Source organism: Phocoena phocoena, chromosome 1 (genome assembly GCF_963924675.1).
Source record: "Phocoena phocoena chromosome 1, mPhoPho1.1, whole genome shotgun sequence".
NCBI classification, from domain to species: domain Eukaryota; kingdom Metazoa; phylum Chordata; class Mammalia; order Artiodactyla; family Phocoenidae; genus Phocoena; species Phocoena phocoena.
The window spans coordinates 163097503-163118700 of record NC_089219.1 but is presented as its reverse complement, the minus strand read 5'-3'; the positions used below and the strand labels follow the sequence as shown (position 1 = coordinate 163118700).

Below are 21198 nucleotides of genomic sequence, written 5' to 3'. Positions count from 1 at the left end.
TAGAAAATAATTTATATCAATGCTTATAAAAAGATATATCTTTTTAAATAGAACAATCATTAGAAAATAATTTATATCAATGCTTATAAAAAGATATAAATGTTTATTCAATAAAAGGTGAAAGAAAAAAACCCCTAGTTTGTTAGCACCCTGTGTCCAGTTCCATTTCTTGTTTGGGGAGGGAAAAATTGTGCAAGGCATTTGAACCCTACTCATCAAACTTTTCATTATTTCCTAGAAAGTAACAAAAGAGTGGGCAGTGTACGTAAGAATATAGTGAAAATTTAACCCTCCAGACAGAAAAGCTGCCATTTTTGAGGGCATATTATATATGGAACACTCTGTGTTACACATTCCATCTTATTTAAACTTCACAGTAACCTTTGCAAGGTAATTAGTACCTACATTTTACATAGGAAACTTATGCTTTATGAAACGGCTTATGCTTTAAACAACTTTTTCTAAGTCACACAAGCAGAAAATCGATTCATTAATAGGTTAATCTTCAGCATTGTTGCTTTTTCAGAAGAAAATACGTTTGTAAAGTATATTTATTCTTGTTTACTGAAAAATAAAGTTCTAATATGGCCTCATGCATTCAATAAACATTTACTGAGCATCTGTGATATAACACATACAATGTTAGACACTGGGATTCCTAGATGAAAACCAGTCCCTGCTGACAAGGTAAACAATTATAACAAGATAAATGTTATGAATTCATACCTATGATTGCAGCTGCCTGGGTCGTTTTAATGAGGGGAAGAGTGCTGTCATAAGCCTCTTTGGGAACATACACTGAGCGGTCTCTGAATTTGTTCTTCTTCAAAATCTTGTGCAATTCACTCAGCACTCCCACCCATTTACTCTTCTCATTCTCACTATCTGCTAGCATCAGGATTGAACATTTGTTATTAGACGCTGAGAGCTGGGAAGCTGTGACCTAGAACAATTTAATCAAAATTCATGACATCAGCAAACAGATACCTTTTAAGCCAGTTTTATACTGATGCTAGTTCACTTAGCACTAGCCAACAAAATGAGCATTCATTAAGTGATACCTTTAACAGAGTTTAGCTATTCATAATCAGAAGAATAGTTTTAGCATTAGAATTCATGACTAAGGTAGTAGATACCGTTCTAAATGTTAGTGTCATTTGTATTTTCTTTGCCGCAAAGTGCAAGAATACTATCACTAAAAAATCCATTACACACAGTCATATAACAACAGCAACTGACATTTATTGGGTAATTACTGGGCACTGATCAAAGCACTTTGTAAGTATTAACTCATTTAACTCTATCAACATCTTTACAAGGTAGGTATTGTTATTATATTCTGATTTTATATATGAAAAAAACTGTGATGCAGATAAATTAATTTCTCCAAGGACACACAACTAGACTGGAATCCTGTGTCCACGCTTGTAAGCACTACACTGTACTGATTTTCAACTTGTTTTAAAAAAGTCAAAAATACTCGGAAGTACTTAAGATTCTCTATTACTTCATAACAATAACTCATCTCAGGGAAAGACCAGATCACTTGAGCTAGTATTTAAATGAAGGTTTATAATTATACAATGACACTATAATCAGAACAGAATTGAATTATGTATATATGGGTCCGTTATTCAAAGTAATTTAAGCAGCAGTGACAATAAAATCCCACAATTAGAATCAGTTAAGATAAGTGGGCCTCTGTAGGATCCCTTGGTACTGGTGAGAGAATAGCTGTTGGTCTAGGAACTGAAAGACTAAGTATGGTCTTTGTCTGACCTTCCTCATATACAAGATTCATAGACAAATACAAAGCATATAGGCATACCATTAAGGCAACAGCCCTTTTTATTAACCTCTATTACCTTAATTCACCAATTCGAGATGGCCCTGTATTAGACAGCCTCCAAAGATGGCTACCAACAATTCTTCTATGGAATCCCACTCTTCTTATCAAGAAATGCAGTCTATTTCCCCTTCTCTTAAATCCGGGCTGACCTCATGACTTGCTTTGGCCAACAGAATGGAGAAGGGTTATTATGCCTGTTTTGAGCCTAGTCCTTAAAAGGCCTGGCAGCTTCCTCTGTTCTCTTGGAAGTCGGTCATGGAGAGCTCAGCCAGACTAGTGGATGATTAGAGACCACGTGGAGAGAGTTCATACAGAGAACTGAGGTGGCCCAGTGAACAGCCAAGTACCAAGGCGAACAGCCAGCACCAAGGCCCCAGACGTGAGAGTAAGGTCATTTTGGATATTCCTGCTCCAAACGAGCTGAATGCAGTCACATGAGTGCCCCCAGTTGACACCAGAACTGTACACCTGAAGGACTGACCCACAGAATGGTGAGAAATAAACCACTGTTGGCTTAAGCCACTAAGTTTTGGAGTGGTTATTACAAAGCAATAGAACTGAAACATACTGACTTTTTAAATGAGATCTTAAACTTCTATTTTTTAAAAAATTGAGAAATCTCATGCTTATTCATTTTTTCATGTTGTAGTGCTTATCTGAAAATTGAATTGTGACTCAAAAATATTATCCAAGAGGAAATCTATTTTAGAAGCCATATATTCACGCTTTCTTTCTTTTTTTAAAAATTTATTTTATTTTTGGCTGTGTTAGGTCTTTGTTGCTGCACGCAGGCTTTCTGTAGTTGCAGCGAGCTGGGGTTAATCTTCATTGCAGTGCGCGGGCTTCTCATTGCGGTGGCTTCTCTTGTTGTAGAGCACAGGCTCTAGGTGCACGGACTTCCGTAGTTGTGGCACGCGGGCTCAGTAGTTGTGGCTCACAGGCTCTAGAACGCAGGCTCAGTAGTTGTGGCGCACAGGCTTTGCTGCTACGTGGCATGTAGGATCGTCCCAGACCAGGGCTCGAACCCGTGTCCCCTGCATTGGCAGGAGGATTCTTAACTGCTGCGCCACGAGCAAAGCCCTATTCATGCTTTCTATTGGTCTTTTACTAATTAAATATTTACTTAGCACAAATTGTCTATAAGATTTGGTTCTATTCCAAATAAGTTTGTGATCTATATAGAAAGGCAAAACGTATACTCATAAAAAGCGAATAATTCAGTGATCAAATTACAGCACACATACTTACTCTAAATATACAGGGTATGTCTTTTCGACTTGCGTGAATAACATCAGAAGCCAAGACTGAACTCACAGAAAATTCTTCATCCCTGAAGGAAAAGGTAAAAGTCAATGGAAACAGTAAAAGTCAGTGTATGTGGGTATGTGTGTGTGGTTTTAGGCATGTATCCAAATAACACATATGAAGCAATCCTTAAAATTTAATTACATAAAACATCCAAATTAAATTTAAAAAAATTTTGAATTTTCTCCCTTTGTAAATTGATAGTGCCAAAAGTAATTTATCAAGAGTAATTTAACAGTGCCACATTATACAAGAGTTTGAAATCATTTCTGGATCACTCGGAGTCAAAAGGCCAGTAAGTACAGATTGATTCGAACCCTGGTAGGTCTCCAGGGTCTCCAGTAGACTGCATCCTCTTTCCTCTCATAATACATCTCAAGTGCCTTCAACACAGCTCATCTGACATTTTACTGTTCCTTCAACACCTAAGACAGATTTCTTCCACGACAATTTATTCCTTGTGACTTCCTTAATTTGGTTACTGGTACCATCATTCTCTTGGTCTTAAAGACTTGACATCTTAGTCTTATCTTTGATTCTTCTCCCTTAGGAGGCTCTGTCAAATTTTCCTTGCTGATATTCTAGTATTTCTTGCATCTGTTCCTCTATATTCCATATTTGTGGGGAAGATAATGTGTTTGAAATGCTGGTATGAAATGCCAATGTGAGCCAGAGCTAGAAATTCTAGTTTTGAGCACTGTAGAAAGACCTGGACTGGAGACATGTGTCCGGGAGTCGTCAACACAGAGGTGATGGCTGAAGCTATGGCAGTCGATAAGATCACTGAGGGAGAGCGTTAAGGGAGTCACGAGAAGAGGGCAAGCAGAGCACCCCAAGGGGCAGGGGAAGAGTCTCAAAAATGAAACTAGAAACATTCAAGAGGTATACTTAAATGTTCACTGGTTCACTTTATATTCCAAGAGCCTGTTCGATTTTGAGATTTTTATTTCCCTTCCTCACATTGGAATTACACCTAAGCCTTTACTTTAGGTGATGATATGAACATTACACACATTAGACTCCAGTACCCCAGCAACCTTTAAACTGGTCTTTTGGTTTCAAACATTAGCTTCTTCTCCCTGACACAACACACATCAACCTGTTCTATAACTACACCTTATTTCATATTTTTAATTATGTTACGATTGCAATATTAGTAAATGAGAAAATTAACATTAAATTAGATTTAAATAAAAACATGGCAATGCAATTATAAGAAAAATCACACACTTTTCATTCCTATGTTGCAAAGATACAAATATTTTCACCTTCACAAACTTACCTCATGTCAATCACCTGACTGACTACGACACTGGGCTGAGAAGCTTTTCCTTCAGCAATATCATACAGAAAGAGTTTGAAATCACAAACTACAGCCAGTGCTCTCTGCCATCCTTTCTTCACTCCAGCTGGCTTAGGGATCTTAGACAGGCAAACAAACAAACAAACAAAACAACCTAAACTGAAATGTCAGTCAGAGCCCCTTTAATTACATATGTAACTGCATGATGAAAACCTAAAGACAGTGTGCACGTGTTGTAAGTCTGCCACTGTGTCTGGTAAAGTAGCAGATGGTACACATACATCATTAATAACATGAGAAAGTGTGATAACACATTCTTCAAACACTGACATTATATTCTGAAAAAAACGTTAATGGTACCATTTTAATTTTCTCTATAGTGATTCATTAAAATAACGTTCATGGATTTCTAAGTAGCATAAAAGCCAAATTTGATAGTAGGACGAAAAGCAGCTTACACTTTAAATATTATTCAAGATCACAAGTAAGATTATGTCTTGACAATATCTCATACTTCATAGGCATATGCCACCTCTCCAGCAAGATGAAGAGCCAGACTCCTTTATGGGGATTTCAACATCTGTTCATTACAATACAGGGACAGTACAGAAAATTTTGAGACGTTTTGGAATTTATACTGAGCAAAAGCTAGGTTTTTGTTTTCAGATCATTACTCTGAATGAAGCAAAGCTGTTAGATGAATTTTATTCACCTAATTTTCTGTCAAGGACTGTGTTTGTAAGGTGACTTTCTTTAATTCATTAAGAAGCCTTAAAAGATTAATCTAAACCCAACCTAATCATACTTACCCTGACATGCCCTTCATATGCTGTTCCTATTCCTTTCTGTGGATCTATACCCAGGGGACCTTTTGTCTGCTCAGGAGGAACTGGACAAGCAGTTGGAGCTTTGTTTACACAAGTTATGTGACATGAAAATCCACACACTTTTGGAGGGGAAAAAAGAAACAGTGTTCAATAAAAATCCGTTTTTACAAAGAGAAAATTCACTGAGCACTCATTACATGCAAAGTGCCATGTTAAATGCATGCTTACCTCTGATTTTATTTTAAACAACTTGACAATATTTTTGTCATTTGGGGAGCTGATTTATTTGCTCACCAGTAAGAATTTCAGTGAGAAGTAGTAAATACTTTTTTATTACTGTAATACGTAATATTAGCGTTCTGTGTTAACACTAGTGATCAAAATGAGAAGCAAATAGATGGAAAAAAAAATCTAACCTTGCAAATAAAACAACTGTTTTAAACTGAATTCTTAAAAGAGTAGCTTCTGTAGTTTTCTTTAACTCTTCATCTCACTGCAATTTGGTATCTGACCTGAAATCTCTCTTGCAAGAGTTACTGATGGATGTTAAATTACCTGACATCTTTTCAATATCTGGCAAATTTTACCAATCCCTCTTTTTGAAATTTAAATTGTTCAGTGATTAAGAAGGTATAATTTAAATTTTAGGAGTTATTGATATTATTGTATATAGTTAAATTACTACTAAGATAATAATAGTAGTTAACTTTATTGAGTGTTTTTAATTTTTTCTGTAATAATCTAAGCGAGGTAAGATCATCCCAATTTACATATGACTGGCCCTGGGTCACAGAACTTGTTAAGGGGCATTGCTGGAATTCAAACCCAGGCAGTCTTGCTCAGAGCCTGCATATGTAACTACCAACAGTATTGCCATGATACCTCTTGATACTTAAATGATGAACTTGAGATTCTAAGACAAAATGATAAATAAAAATAAACTCTCTTCCACTGAGACTTGGTTGGTTGAGAATTAAAGGTTAAAATATTTAAAACAAACAAGCTTGTTGGGAGAGGTTACAGACTAAGAATATCTATTTAGACAATTGCTACTCTCAGGGGGATCCTGGAGAATATGTGGGAAGGAATAAAAGAGGAACTGAAGGGATACCATCATGGGAACACATACACATGGGAAAATGGATTGTATATCACAAATGGATATAAAACCAGCAGAGAGGCAAGAGGGACTAGTACAGACTGTCAAAAACGATTCATCTTCTGTAAGACAACTCATTCACTTCTAAGTAGAGTGTCTAACAAGTTACAATTTGCTTTAATAAGCAAAAATCTCTCTTCCAAGGGGCAATGGAAACAATAAGATAATTGTCCAATACTGGATCTAATTTCAACCAAGAAGAATTAAAATGACAGGAATCTTTAGAGGTTATAACCACATTATACATTTATGAAAGCCTGAGCAGAGTCCAATGTATCTCCACAGCTTTATAGGGTAGATTGGTAGGCTGCAAAGAGTCAGTCTGAAGAAAAGACAGGCCCAATTTCATGGCAGGAGACCCTTAGAAGGGAAGAGAATTGGGAAGATCTCAAAAATTCCTACTATGGAACTGCAAATGATTCTGATTCATAAAAAATGACAAGGGACCTAAAGCCAAGTAGCTGCGAGGATTCTTTCCCGATAAACAGATTAAAAAGTCACATTTATAAGTACTGGCTAAGTTTCACAATGAGACAAGGCAAATTCTCTGCGTTGGGCTCAGACACACCTCCCTAGTCAATGACAGAGGCTATTCCTTCTCAGATTACTTTGTTATCTTTACCTTTTACCTCCCCTTAACTATGTTTGCCAAGGCTCTGTCCTCATACTTGTTCTCTTTTTACTGTACATGTGTTTCCTGGAAAACATCATTCATACTCATCACTTCACACATTCATAACTCTCAAATCTCTACTTTTAAAGCCTGCCCATTTCCTTTTGCTCTAAACCCATGCATCTAAGAGACTAGTTAAGATAATGCAATCAGGATCTTCCACTTGGCTTGTGAGAACTAGCCGAACATAGAACCCTGATCCCCAGTGCCTAGAAGCACAGAGCAGGCATTCTGCGAGCATGTGATGGATGGATCAATGAATGGTAGGGAAAAACCTCTGCTACTAACACTTGGAATAAAATATCTTTTGACGCATAGTAGCCGACATTTAATATTTGTGAAAAGATACTTCATTGTCTACTTATTAATAATAATTCCTCTAATAAATTAAACAAGAGTAAAATTAAATGAATAGATTCAAGAATAACGTTCACATATTTTGTCATACAGGTTAATGGGTTTTGGGGACCGCAAATTCTCCTGAATGATGAAACAAAGATGAATGAAACATATTTAAATATAGCTCCCCTAGAAAATGTTTCTAGGGACCATCTGTCTAGTTTCCAATATTCAACAGACTTTAGCAAGGTGTTCAGTTTATTATCCAAAGAAAGGCAAATGATTAAGTCAGATAAATAAACATTTATATACTTTTTAAAGAGAATAAAGCTATTTGATTACAGTTTAGGGAGTAAATGTCAGGACACTAAATTAGTCACATTTTCTTGTCAGTTAATTCTTACCTTCACAGGAACAGCCTTGTCTTATCAAGCCCACCATCAAGGAGGTGCACTGATGGCATTTGGAAGGAGCAGTAAAAGATTTGACAAAAAACTGATGAGTCTTGCGCTGCAAAACAAATTGATAAACACACACACATTGTTCATTTAAAGGATTTCCATAATATGAATCTCTGTGAACCACACCAGCTGCTAGAATGTTTTCTAATTAGGTGTAGAATGAATTCTTTTCATTTCTCACCACATCTTTCTATAATTAATGCTCTTTAACTATTTTTATTAGGCAATACTGAGCTAGATTATGCTAAAAATAATATAAGAAGTTAAATGATAATCAATTGCTCTTGAATGCCATTTGAAAAGTTATAAAATAAACTAGCAATTTTTGCTCATGAATTTGAATTCAGGATTTTTGTAAGTTCTTTGGCAATGCATTAGGTGAAATTTTGCATATTTATACCTATACAAATAAAGAAATTTAATATGCTTTTATACCTTCTTACGAAGAACAAACAGTAATTTAAAATTCTTGTCCCTACTAAAAATCATGTATTTGATTTTCTGGGACCACGAACAAGTAACATGCCTAACAAATATGTTTCCTCCCTTGGAAGCAGGCAGTATTACACTTGAGCAGATATAAATACACATATATTATTCCAGAGACAGACTGAAAACCCAGCAGTTAAAGTTCTTCTCTAAGTCTTTGCTGATCTGTATGGTGGTACGCCAATGTACATTTCAGCTCTCTAGAACACTTCTTTCCTCTCCAAATGAACTCTTAGCATGTTTTAATAATAAATGAATTACAGCCACTGTTCTATCACTCTGCTGTGTGAACGTAGGAACAAATTACTTAACTCCTGTGTCTCACTTTCTTTATTCTATAAAATAGAATCCGTAATAATATCTACTTCGTGGGGTGGTTAAGTGAGCATTAATATAAACAAAGCCTTTTGAACAGTGCTGGCACAGAGTAAGCATTCAAAACATATTTACGTATGTATGTTATAAATATAAACATATTTATAAAACATATTCTGAAGACAAATTTGGCTAATTATTTCTTTTTTATATGCGTGATTGATTTAAACTAGTAAAAACTTTATCCTGTATTCTGGTAACATGGGAATACTGATGGAAAACAGTTTTAAAGTAGTAGTATTTCAGTTGAAATTTACCATATTAACAAAAAACTAAAGAGAATATTCAAAGCTTTAAAATTTAAGTTAAAAATAAATTTTACTCTTCTCAACTGGGATATATTTACATACCACAAAAGAAATTAAAAAAAAAAATCAAGCGTAGAGAAGTAGATCATCTTTTTATATTAGGGTCCTGGAATGGAATGAGATTCTCAAATTTAGAGCAGTCATGAACTCTGGTCCAACCTCAAACCATTCTATTCTAGAAGTTCCTCAGGACCTTTGGTCAGTTGCAAAGCAGCACTGGGATCTGACTTTATTCTAAGTAGAGGACAGACTATCTTTCTACTGGCTCTGTAGTTGTTGTATGTGGACTGAGCAACAACCAAGGTGCAGACATTGTGCCAGTACTTCTCAACCATCTCATTTAATGGAGACAATGCCTCTGGGAAGATAGGTATTATTTCTTCACATAGATGAAGAAACTGAAACTCAGAGAGATTAAATAAATTAGTCATGAATAGACAGTTATTGGTAGAGTTAAAATTCAAGCCCGGATCTGATTCTGCCATCTTTCAGAGTTTGATAATTTAAAAACATGTAACTGAAAAATACGATCCTAAAAAAAAACCCCACCAGACTATGTAAGACACAGTTAGGTCAAGACTAGAGGCCTCCGTGCCTGGGATAAAAATACCTGATTTGTTAACATCACATAAAATTTTGCTCAACATTTCTCCTGTATACTAATTTTTACTCTTAGTTTTTTTAACTTTCAGGAACTATGAGAGTAAATTTTCTAGTGCTAACTTTTTCAACTGTTCAAAATACGTTAATGCAATAATGCAAAATTTGTTACTGACTGGTTCTAAAGGCTTCTATTACAATGAAAGAATTAGTCAATGGCTCAAGGTAAGTAACTGTTGTTTTTCTTCTTCTACAAGATAAGAAGACATGTCTGAAATGACAGTAATAAAATAACCGTGCCCATGACAAATTTAATAGTATTACATCACAATATCTAAAAATCGCTTATAAAACATATTTATTATATACTTTTTCCCCAGAGATCTGCTCAGGATGTCATAATTTTAACTAAGTATGCAATAGTAGGAAAGATAAACAATGTTTTACCAAAGCACTGATTTTCAATGATCAACTGGCAGGTGCTGGTTAAATTGTAGGAGGTGGGCGTGATTCACTACTGAAGAGTAAATGGTCCATGTTTTACTAATCCCAACTAAGAATAACATGATTCTGAGAGCATCAAACTTTAGGCAACACACAATAGGTTTTTGGTTTTATTTCTTTTTGGTGCGGAGCGGGCGGGGGAAGATGAATAGTAACAAAAAGATAGGTGAATTCAGCCCTAGGGTCTAGACCACTTGGCTTCTGGATCTTTCTAAGATCCCCTTTCTTGTCTCCTGGTCAATACCTGATTTCTAATGCTTCCACAAAAGGTAGCTGGAGGAGGAGAAAAATATTTCTAGTAAAAGAGGCATTAAGCCTAAAGCATGAACTCAAATTAATTTTAGATTATGTGATAATTTGGAGTAAAATGAGAATTAACTATAATCTCGAAATTTAAAGAAGTGAATAGAAAGAAGGGTTCTTTTCTATTCCAATTTTGCCAGTGTTGCAGACTTCAAGCTACTCAACAGAGAAGGTAAAATACTTTTAATAAAAGATGTGAGAACAAAGTAGAACCAATCCTTTTTGAAAACTTACAAATCAGTAGTTGTACATAATTAGGATTCTACACTATAAATGACAAGGAGCCTTTATCTCAAGCAAACCTTTATTAAAGGTTTTTTTTTAAATACCCTTTTTCCCTTTTAAACACTTTTACTTTGAGATAATTATAGATTCAATCCTTCATCTTTTAAAAAACATGAAGTAAATCTTATTTTATTTTTTGGGGAGGAACAATAGGTGTAAAAAATTGAGTTAATATTCAGTCCATGAAATATTATCACCAGAGCTTCATGGAGGCCCCTCTAATTTTATTTTACCTTATTTATTTATTTATTAAACTGGACCCCTATCTTAAACCACTCATAAAAATCAACTCAAAATGGAGTAAGGATTGAACATGGACCTGAGTCCATAAAACTCCTAGAAAAGAGCATAAGGACTAAGATCCTTGACATTGGTCTTGTATTTGGCCTTATTTTATTTTTAATTCTTCCTTGATGATCTACTCCTCATCCTTCCCCATGAAATCTGTCACCCAATCTAAGGTGATCTACACAGGTCCTTGGATATGTACACAGCCTTATGAATTAGATATTTTTTGAGTGTTGCTAATTTATATAAATGTGATTTTGTTACACATCAACCATATTTTACCTATCTTTCTTCTATTTCCAACTCCCTGTTACCATATGCAGCACTAAGAATCTCTGTCATGTTGCCTAATGGATCTGCGTAAAAATTTTTCTGAAGGAATGAGATTGCTCGGTTATGTGGTATATGTCTATTCCAGTAGCAAGGTTGTTCTCCAGAATGGTTGTACCTGTTTAAAATTCCACTAGCTGTGTGTGAAGCTGCGTGTTTCTTCACATCCTTGATGCTACCTTACTTAATTTTTGACAATCTGGTGAGTGTAAAGTAGTATTAATTTAAAATTATTAAATTATTTTAATTTTTCATTTCACCAATTATAAATAAGGTCGGACATTTCTTCACATGCTTGCTGACCATTAGGATTTCCTTTTATGGGAATTACTCATATTATTTTACAGATTTTAAACTGGATTTCTAATCTTTTTCACATGCAGTTACAGGAGCTTCTTATATACTGTGTTCTAGAAATGAATCCCTTACTGGTGTTAAACACTGCAAATATCCTCTCCTAGTCTGTCATCACTTATTAACCACCTACTAACAATGTTTTCAATGTAGAAAGATCTTTAATTTTAATGTAGTAAAGTCCATCAATGTTTTCACCTTATGACTGTGATTTGAGATCTTATTTTCATTCCCTAGTCACAGAGAAATTCTACATTTTCTCCTATGTATGTATGTTTAACTTTTAAAATCAAATTAATACATGTATATAGTTTTAAGAGTAAATAGTATCACAATCCTTATAACAAAAACATAAGTACCCCTTTGCCCCAAGTCGTCCTTCCCAGGGGCAATTTCCTTTAACCCTGTTAGCTATTTACTTCTATCAGCAGAACGAATTTTAGGGTTCAGAGTTCTTTTCTTTCAACACTTTGAACATACTTCTTGTCTTCTTGCATCTCGTTGCTGTTGAGAAGACCAATATCAATTTGACTTCTGTTTAGATAATCTGCTTTCTCTTTGAAAGTTTTTAGAATTTTCTCTTGATCTATGATATCCTTAAATTTTGCTATAATGTGTCCAAGTGTGAATGTTTTCTTACCTCCTCTTTTTAGCACATAATAATGTATTTCAGTATGAGGATTTCCACCTTTATTTCTGGGAAATATTAGGTCATTATTTCTTTAAGTATTTCCATCTCTCTATTTTTTCTTTTCTTTTGAAAGTCCAGCTATATAGATAGACACTATTTCTGTCTTACAGCTTAACTTTCATATTTTCCACCTCATCTTCCATCTCACAGCCTGTTTTTCTGCTACATCCAGTTTGCTCATTCTGCTATTAAAGCCAGTTACTTGAGTTCTTTATTTCAGCAGTTATATTTTCAGGTCAAGCACCTGGAAATTATTTTTCTTTATAAGTACCTTATCCTGACCCATGTTCCCAACTTACTTCCTTTCTTACCTCTTTGAACATACTTATTATGCTTATTTTAAATTCATGTTCTGTCTAGCCTCAATTTTATCTAGCATAGATTATTCAGTTGGTTGCTTTCTTTTATACCAGATATACTTTGGTATATTTTATTAGTTTTTCAGATGCATCAATCTGTCTCTAATTCTGGGGTTTACCCGAAGTTCATGCTCGGGGGATGGAGAGTTCCAATTTCTAGAATTCCTTTGTAGGAGCTTGAGATATGCAACTAAATCTTCATGTTCTACCATATACAATACTTTGGACATGGTCATGTTGAATGGAATGAAAAAAAATGATCTGAATTTTTCTCTAAACATTTCTCTTTCTAAGTGTTTTATTAAGCTCAATTTTAGATTCTTCCACAAGTGGCCTCAACTTAATGCCTTCCTTACAGTACATACTCCAAGCACTACTCCTTGCTGTAACAGACTTCAAAACACTGAATTTAAGAAGATGGAAGTTAAAACAAAACAAACTTTGCATGTTTGTCCTACCTTTCTTAGTGGTGATTATTTCCACTCATACAGAATTTATTCTCTTTCCCAGCTTTTATGTTTACAATTTTGAGGAATCTAATAGCAAAAATCACGGCACATACAAAAAGCAGAAGAAATCCATTCTCCTTCTTTCCTTTTTTTTTTTTTTTTTCCCACAACATACAATGCTTATCACTAGATTGAATACCTTAGGTGGAAAGCCAGTTGAACCAGGGCATCCCTTTTTCTTTAAAGTTGGTGTGTGAACTGGAAGTGGAGTATAGTCTACAGTCTGAATCCAGGGGAAAAGAGGAAATAAATGTCATAAAACACTTCATCTATTTCAAACATCACTAAAAATAAAAGTAAACACAGCCAAACAAAACAGCAATAAGGAAAAATTATCTCAATGAAGCTAAAATTCTTAGTGTTGATAATTTAAATTTCTGCCTGCAATATCTACAAATAAAATATTTGTTCAATTTATAAAAATTATTTCAGTCTGGAAATTTAAAAATAAATAACTTGTAAAAGAGAACCCACAGAAGAACACAAGAAAGTCATAGCATGTAGCCTACATAAAATTTAGGATATTAATTTTCAAGTTCAACTGAAAATGCCATATTAATTGTATAAAGTATCTTAAAGAGTTTTAAAGCAAGATTTATAATCAAAATATTTAGAAGATTCTTTTAACTCCTTTGACTTCTATATACAGGATGCACATTACATATATGGAATACAATTCTGTGGATTTGTGTGTATGTGTGTAGAGAGAAAGAGCGAGAGAGCGCATGCGAGATATAGAGATTGACTGATTGATGGATTGATTGATTAGTGGGATTTTTGTGAAGAAAGTAATTTCTAAGAAGGGAGTTAGATTGTTTAATATTACTGGAATTCCGAACTGACAGAAATTTAATTACTTGCCATATCTTTATTTTATGGCATATTACTGTAAGATATTTCTTTGAATGAAAGGAACCAGTGATTTTACTGGATGTTATTGTGGAAAAAAAGAGTCACTTATTAGCAAAGTGTAAAAAAAAATATATGACGAATGACTTCCTTTTAGGCTGCTAAACAAGCAAGCAAGCAAGAGGGAAAAGCTAGCTTTGTGTAAAGTTACAGAATATTCTAAAATATTAAGAGAAAAATGGATGGTCCCTCTTTGCCTTTGTTGCTATATAACCTCCAAAATCCAAATATTTTATACACATGATAGCCTTAAAGTGGAATTTAGATGGGCTTCTCAGAGTTTTCAACTTAACTATGAGTTTAGTTCTAATTTAAATTTAATTAACTTTTAAATAGCTTGAAAAAAGTATTAAACCCAATTTATCATTTAAAAAAATAAATATGAAATAAAAGAGATGAATACAAAACCTTTATGAAAGTTAATAAAGAACAATTCATAGGAAACAAAATTGTCACTAGAATTTACATAGAAAGTCCAAGAGAAGTTTTTAGAATTAAAAGGGGTGAAGTAGGGGTGCTGAATCCAAGATCATCATAATCCATAAAGACCAGCAATGCCTAATTTAGAAAACATATTTTAAAGAGATCCCATTCACCATAGCAATAAAAATTTAAGCTTCCTAGGAACAAATCTAACAAGTAATTTGGAGTATATTCAGGAAGAAAATAATGAAACTTTATTGAAGCATATAAAAAGATATCTAAATAATGTTCATAGATGGAAAGGCCCAATATCACAAAGAGATCAGTTCTCCTCAGATAATCTATAAATTCAAATCCAATCAAAAGCTTTACATGGAAACTACAAGCTGAACCTAAAAATCATACGTAAAAACTAAAGAGTCAAGAAGTAAAGGAAGAAGAACAAGGTATGTGGGAGTGGCTGATCATACCAGGTATCAGGAATTATTTTAAGGCTACAATAATTAAGACAATGTGATGTCGGTACAGGAATAGACAAAAAGAACAATGAAAGAGAACAGAGAATCCCAGACAGAAAGAACAATGAAAGAGAACAGAGAATCCCCAAACAGACCCATTTATATAAAGCAGAGATAGATTTACAAATCAATGGGGGAAATATAGGAGAGTTGGTGGTTCATACAAGAAAAACATTTGAACTCCATTTCTCATAATACATAACAACAAATTTCAGTTTGATCAAAGCCCTAAACATGTAAAAGCAAAATTTAAAAACTTTTAGAAGAAAATATGGAAGAAAATCTTTATAACTGCTGCATAGGGAAGAACTGTTTTAAAAAGACATAAAAAGCAGAAGTCATAAGAGACTGACAAATATGGCTACTTTAAAATAAAAACTGTTGCAAGACAAAAAGATACGACAAATAAAATTTTAAAATAAGCCACAGACTGGAAGAAAATATTTGCAATGCATATAGCCAGCTAGGAATTAGTATCCGGAATAAATAAAGAACAATTACAAAACAAGTGGAAAAATAATTCAATAGAACAACAGACAAAAAGACATGAACAGGCAAATCATCAATGGTCAATAAACATATAAAAAGATGTTGAATAACACTTGAAATCAGAGAAATGCAAATTAAAACAAAAATGCCACTCTATACCCATCAAATAGACAAAAGTTAATGTCTGACAGTACCAAGGGCTGGAAGGATGTGGGGAAATAGGGAACTCACTCACACACACACTGCTGGTGGGAGTGAAAACGGGTCCAACCACTGTGGAAAATAATTTGACAAGATCTAGTTAAAGCTGAAAATGCATATTCCACACAACCCAATAATTCCACTTCTAGGTATATATGTGAACAAACTCTGCACATTTGCAAAAGCAGATAGCTATTAGGATGTTCACTTCAGCAGCGACTGTAATAACAGAAAACTGGAAACAACCTAAATATCCAACAACAGGAGAATGGATAAATAGTTGTGGTATATTCATACAATGAAATATTATGCAACAGTTATAATGAATGAACTAAGTAGACATGTATCCGTATAAGATGCAGATAACCTTTGTATAAAATTTAAATATACAACAAACACTATTATGTATTGTTTATGGATGCAAATGAAATAAACATGTAAAAGTAAGGAAGAAAGGGAGTATGCCAATTTCAGGGTATTTAGATATGTCTGGAAAAGGAGAGGGGGAATGGTAAGGGAAGGTTATTTCAACTGTCAGGAATATTTTCTTTCTTTTTAATACAAATTTTGGGGCAAAATGTTCATATATGTTAAATCTGTGGATGGTGGTTATGTGGGTATTTATAATATTATTTTCTGTATGCTTTAAATATTCTAACATTAAAATAAAAATGCATAAACTCAAAATATTAAAACAATGAAAATCTAAAATCAGAGGGTATCATCAACTTAACCAAGCAGTCTATCACAGGGTTGGAAAAAACCAAGTCAGAATCTGACTACAACTCAAACTTCACTTCAGACAGCTTTCAAAATGGGACTATCTGCTTCTATTGGAAAACTAGACACAGCTCTGTCTGATGACCAAATGGGAAACAAGGGAGCCATGTCAGAATTGTAAAGCTTGAGTAACCAGAACTGCATCTGAGGCAGGATAGCATTAACTGAGGAATAATACATCCTCTGACTTGTTGACAAAGGTGGCCAGTTGGCTGTTTTAAACCATTTACTTACATAAGGTGCAAACACAACACTGTTTTCGCGCTATTAAAAGGCATGATTTAAGTATTAAAAGGTTGGATGCCTATTGCTGATTAACAGAATAAACTATTCAGCTGCCAGCAGTGGCAATTTTCAGTTCTATTTATGAAGTAACAGTTATGTCATATCTTATTAGATTGATTAGAAGAATTAAAGTATGAGAATGGCACCTGACACTGCCATGTGTCCACAGAGTTTTTATCTGATAATTCCAAAATTCACACAACTCTGTCCTCTGTTCTATATAGCTCTCTACTTAAGATAAAGACTACTTTAAAATTAAATAAAATTTCTGTCTATTTTGGGTTGAAGTTGGGGGGACCATTTTTTACTTCAGTTTTATAATCCTATCTATATTATCAGTCAAATGTAATGATCTTCAATATACTGTGACTTATTACACAATACATTTGATTAAAAGAAGAGAGTCAGATTTCACTTGTTTTTGCAAGTCCCTCTTTCCTGACACAAGTGAAAAGTTGGGGAGCAAGACTGCTCCAGTGAGGCACCTTAACTGGCTCAGCTTCACTAGATGTGGAAGGAGATGTGGACCTTGACTGGATGTAAAACTTGACGTTCGGATTCCGTACATATGTGTTCTCAACGGGATCAGTCTAGGAAAATAAGTCAGGAAAAACAAAAACCCAAGAAATCACTTTTAAACAATGTGCAGCTCTTAGTAAATTTCTGTAAGGCATGATCACGATAACATTCTTGAGAAAGGAGAATAACAAACGTTAGTTTGAATATTCACATTAGGGATGTGTCATTATACAAAAACATAACCACTAGCTTTAAACAAAGGTCAAGATAACAGTAGTTAACAAATGCTCCAATCTTCACCACTGATCTCTTACTTCGAGCTACTGTGTGTTTTTCACTTGTATTCCACAAAATAAATCATACATGTGAAATAAATGCAGAGTACTTAATAGAAATATGTACTGCAGATTACAAATAAGTTTGTCCTTGATAAGAATGAAATTTGGTCCTCTACGAGGCGTTAGTTGAAAGTAAAAGAAGCAAACCTATCAGCTTTGTCACTAAATTAAATTCTCTTTTTGTTTTGCAGCAGCAGAAATACTGGCACTTATACTCAGCCGCACCTTCTGACCAAGTATTTTTAGAAACTGAAGATGCTTCGGGTTAAAATTTAGCATAAAAGATCCTATGGAACACACTGATCAATGATATATATTCAGTTTGGCAATATTCAAAATTACCAGGGTTGGGTTTTTTAAATGAAAAGCAATGAAGACAACCTGGGAAGGTTAGGGAATTTGTTTCAAGTATGTTGTGCAGCAAGAACAATGCTGAGGTCAGCATTTATTGTAAATCAGCATTTACTGATTTACAAAATCAATAAAATGAGTAATCAGCTTAAGGATTTTAAACACGTACTAAAAAGGTTTAAAAAATTTTTTTTTCTCTATTATTATTATGGTTACTATTTTAGGGACTGGCTAGTGGGCTGGCAAATACTGGAGTAGCCCTCTGCTGGTGCCCACCTGTGACCTCCCTTGGTGGTGGGCATGGGCAGGTATTCCGGCAAACCGCAAGGCAAGACTTTGGTGGGACCGACTAAGATGGCCGGCAGCCAGGCCTTAAACCTTTAGCTACTGGATTCGGGAGAAACGGGGACAGGAAGGATCTCAGTAAGGGCATCTAGGGGACCTGGAGTAGCAGCTATGTACTAACAGCTAGGAGAGTATTTCATATTTTAAAACCGAACCATTGAACCGACGCATCCCAGCTGTATGTCAGCTCTGTGTGTGTGATGTGGATAATTTCATAAAACTAGTATGCCTTATGAGGTGGGAGAGCCAGGCCTGAATCTCATCTCTTGACTCCAAATTCAGGACTCTTTTTTGTTGTACCAAGGCAACTCCACAGTAGAGACAGTCAAAGTAATTTAGTGATCATGGAGACTGACAATGAACTTTGCTCAGGAACAGGAGAGTAAAAGAAAGAAGAAAATGGGATTCCAGTCAAATTTTACCTAGTTCACAATTTTACTGAGGGACAGCCATGGAGAAGGTTATCAGTTCAAATTGTTAATCTGAAATATGACCCTAGGTTGGGAATAAGGCAAAATGTCTTTTATTTTCTAAAAATCTACTTCTGGTTTCCCTAAGTTTATATAAGTTGCAAGCTGAATAAAAAGTCCATGGGGGAGTAGGTTCGATTAAAATGGAATTCATAAGCAATACTGATACATTTTACACTAATAAGAATTTTAAAACTGACTCAAATAATCAAGTTAATGATCTCATAAAGTTTTAAAGAAGTGTCCAAATAGAGGATTTGCTACTTGTAAAAAAATTGGATTATTTTAAGAAAATTTAACGTTCTGACCTGTCACACAAAAGCCTTTAGCCCACAGATTAATTAAAAGACATAAAATCAGAAGTTCCTGTGTGAAGGACAGTGCTGTATTTAAAAAAGGTGATAATGAGAATTCAGAAACAATTTGGTTCCATTTTACTTGAAGCAGATTTTAAAATAAGACAGTGATTCTCAACTTTCTGAGAGGAGCAAATTTAATACAGCAAATATAGTGGCTTTGTACCTCTGGGTCCAATTACTTTAAAAATTCTTCAAAAATGAGAAAGGCAAGACATTGCTGCTCCCAATAGTACTGGCTGAAATTTTAAAGCAGGCTTGCTCTTTGTGCCATATGGACACATACTGACAGAAGTTGAACACACTGTTTTATATACTTTCCTGTGCTGAAATTAGAATATACCACCTTAAGCCATTTTGCCAATATGTGCTCTAAAGGGGGGCTCACATCATGAAAACTGTCAAACCTAAAAATCAAGTTGATCATTAAAACATTTACTAGCATGTTTCATGACCCTATAAAAATGTGACATTATGACAGTTTGATATTGGCAAAGAAAAGAAACACTCTTGGCCCTTCTGAAGAATTACTGGCATTATAAATCTTTTTCTCCTAAAAAATTTTTACTCATCAATGAAATGAAAGAAAACAATAGAAATGAGAACAGATTTTAAAATGATTTTCTTAGCTGAAGGAGATTAAAACTGGCTTTTCAGAAGTGGAAAACATTTAAATGTTAAAAATAACCCATCCTAATTATAGTAAAATAGAATAATGAAAATTTCCACACTAGCTTTTTGGAGCTTTATGCTCTTAAAGTAAAATTAATTCCAGAGATTAAACAAAATCAAGACAGTTTTGTTGAACAAAATTCAAAGTAAGAAATATTGAAATAATATTTTGAGATGGCATTAACTGACCTTATTAAAGAGTTGAACTATGCCATTTACAATGATGCTGTGATTTCAAAAAAACCATGCATGTATAAGTGAAGTTTAAAAATTACCACTTTATTTTCCAAGTGTGTTTCTCATAAAGACAAGGACACAAAAATTTGGTAAAGATAAATAAACTCATGGCAAGAAAGTCTTGAATATCAAACTATAAAAAACATTCGCAGGTCTTTTAAGAGACTCTAGTAGAAGCTAATAGCTAATTAGATTAATAGATTTTAATATTTCATTTCCTTTCTGGATTACTACCAGTATAAACAATATCTCAAAAGAGGTTACCAGTAACAAGAAAAATACAGTATCACTTACATATTCTCTTCATCAAAGTGTTAACCCCAACACAACTATGGTTTTCAAGATGTTATTAATTTTATCTATAATTACATGCTTACCAATGCGTTTATAATTAATTTGTAATTCCAGTTACTAAAAAGCAATTAATTTTACTAAACTTTCAGAATACTCAATGACTATATGCCAGTATTTACAGATACCCTAAAATTAATTTTAATAATTAATTGGCAATGATTCAGATATAAAAATGACAGCAAAGCAATTGATTAATAGTATATTAGTTACTTTTACCTTTGAAACAAACATAATCACTAATATTATATTAAAGCCAAGGAAGTTAAAAGTTCTTTGTATTATAAAAAAATTACAGCATTAAATGTACGCAATGACTTGAATTAATAATGCAGGAAAAGCTAATAAATACGATATACATCAATAGCAGAGATATCTTAATTCATAGTTGGGTTTATGATTATAGAAAGAATAATAAAATAGGGGAAATAATAAGGAACAATAGCTAATATTGATTGGACAGTATATTTTGATATAATCCGAAGGAAGGTCTTGGAAACAAATCTTAACTGAATAGTATAAGCAATTCACTCAATATTTATAAGCTGCCGTCTACTGAGAAAAATAAGAAACCTCTTCATGTACATGTGATTTTTTTCTGTTTTTTGATTAACTGATTCTTTTTCTAAGTAAACATACTTTA

The 21198-nt window shown here is 34.0% G+C and overlaps 1 protein-coding gene across 7 annotated transcripts in view; it reads right to left on the bottom strand.

The window, feature by feature from the left end:
* Positions 1–21198, bottom strand: part of CDC42BPA (CDC42 binding protein kinase alpha) — a 323215-nt gene that overhangs the window by 23362 nt on the left and 278655 nt on the right. For 4 of the 7 annotated variants that reach the window (XM_065875747.1, XM_065875737.1, XM_065875754.1 and 1 more), the window contains 6 exons: positions 13451–13534; positions 7860–7965; positions 5267–5403; positions 4437–4576; positions 3098–3179; positions 727–943 (listed from right to left, as the gene is read on the bottom strand). In XM_065875747.1, the coding sequence (XP_065731819.1) occupies positions 727–943; positions 3098–3179; positions 4437–4576; positions 5267–5403; positions 7860–7965; positions 13451–13534 (766 nt within the window). Of the gene's footprint in view, positions 1–726; positions 944–3097; positions 3180–4436; positions 4577–5266; positions 5404–7859; positions 7966–13450; positions 13535–17401; positions 17507–21198 lie in introns of all 7 variants that reach the window. The other 3 variants (XM_065875718.1, XM_065875728.1, XM_065875764.1) reach the window with 2 other exon arrangements.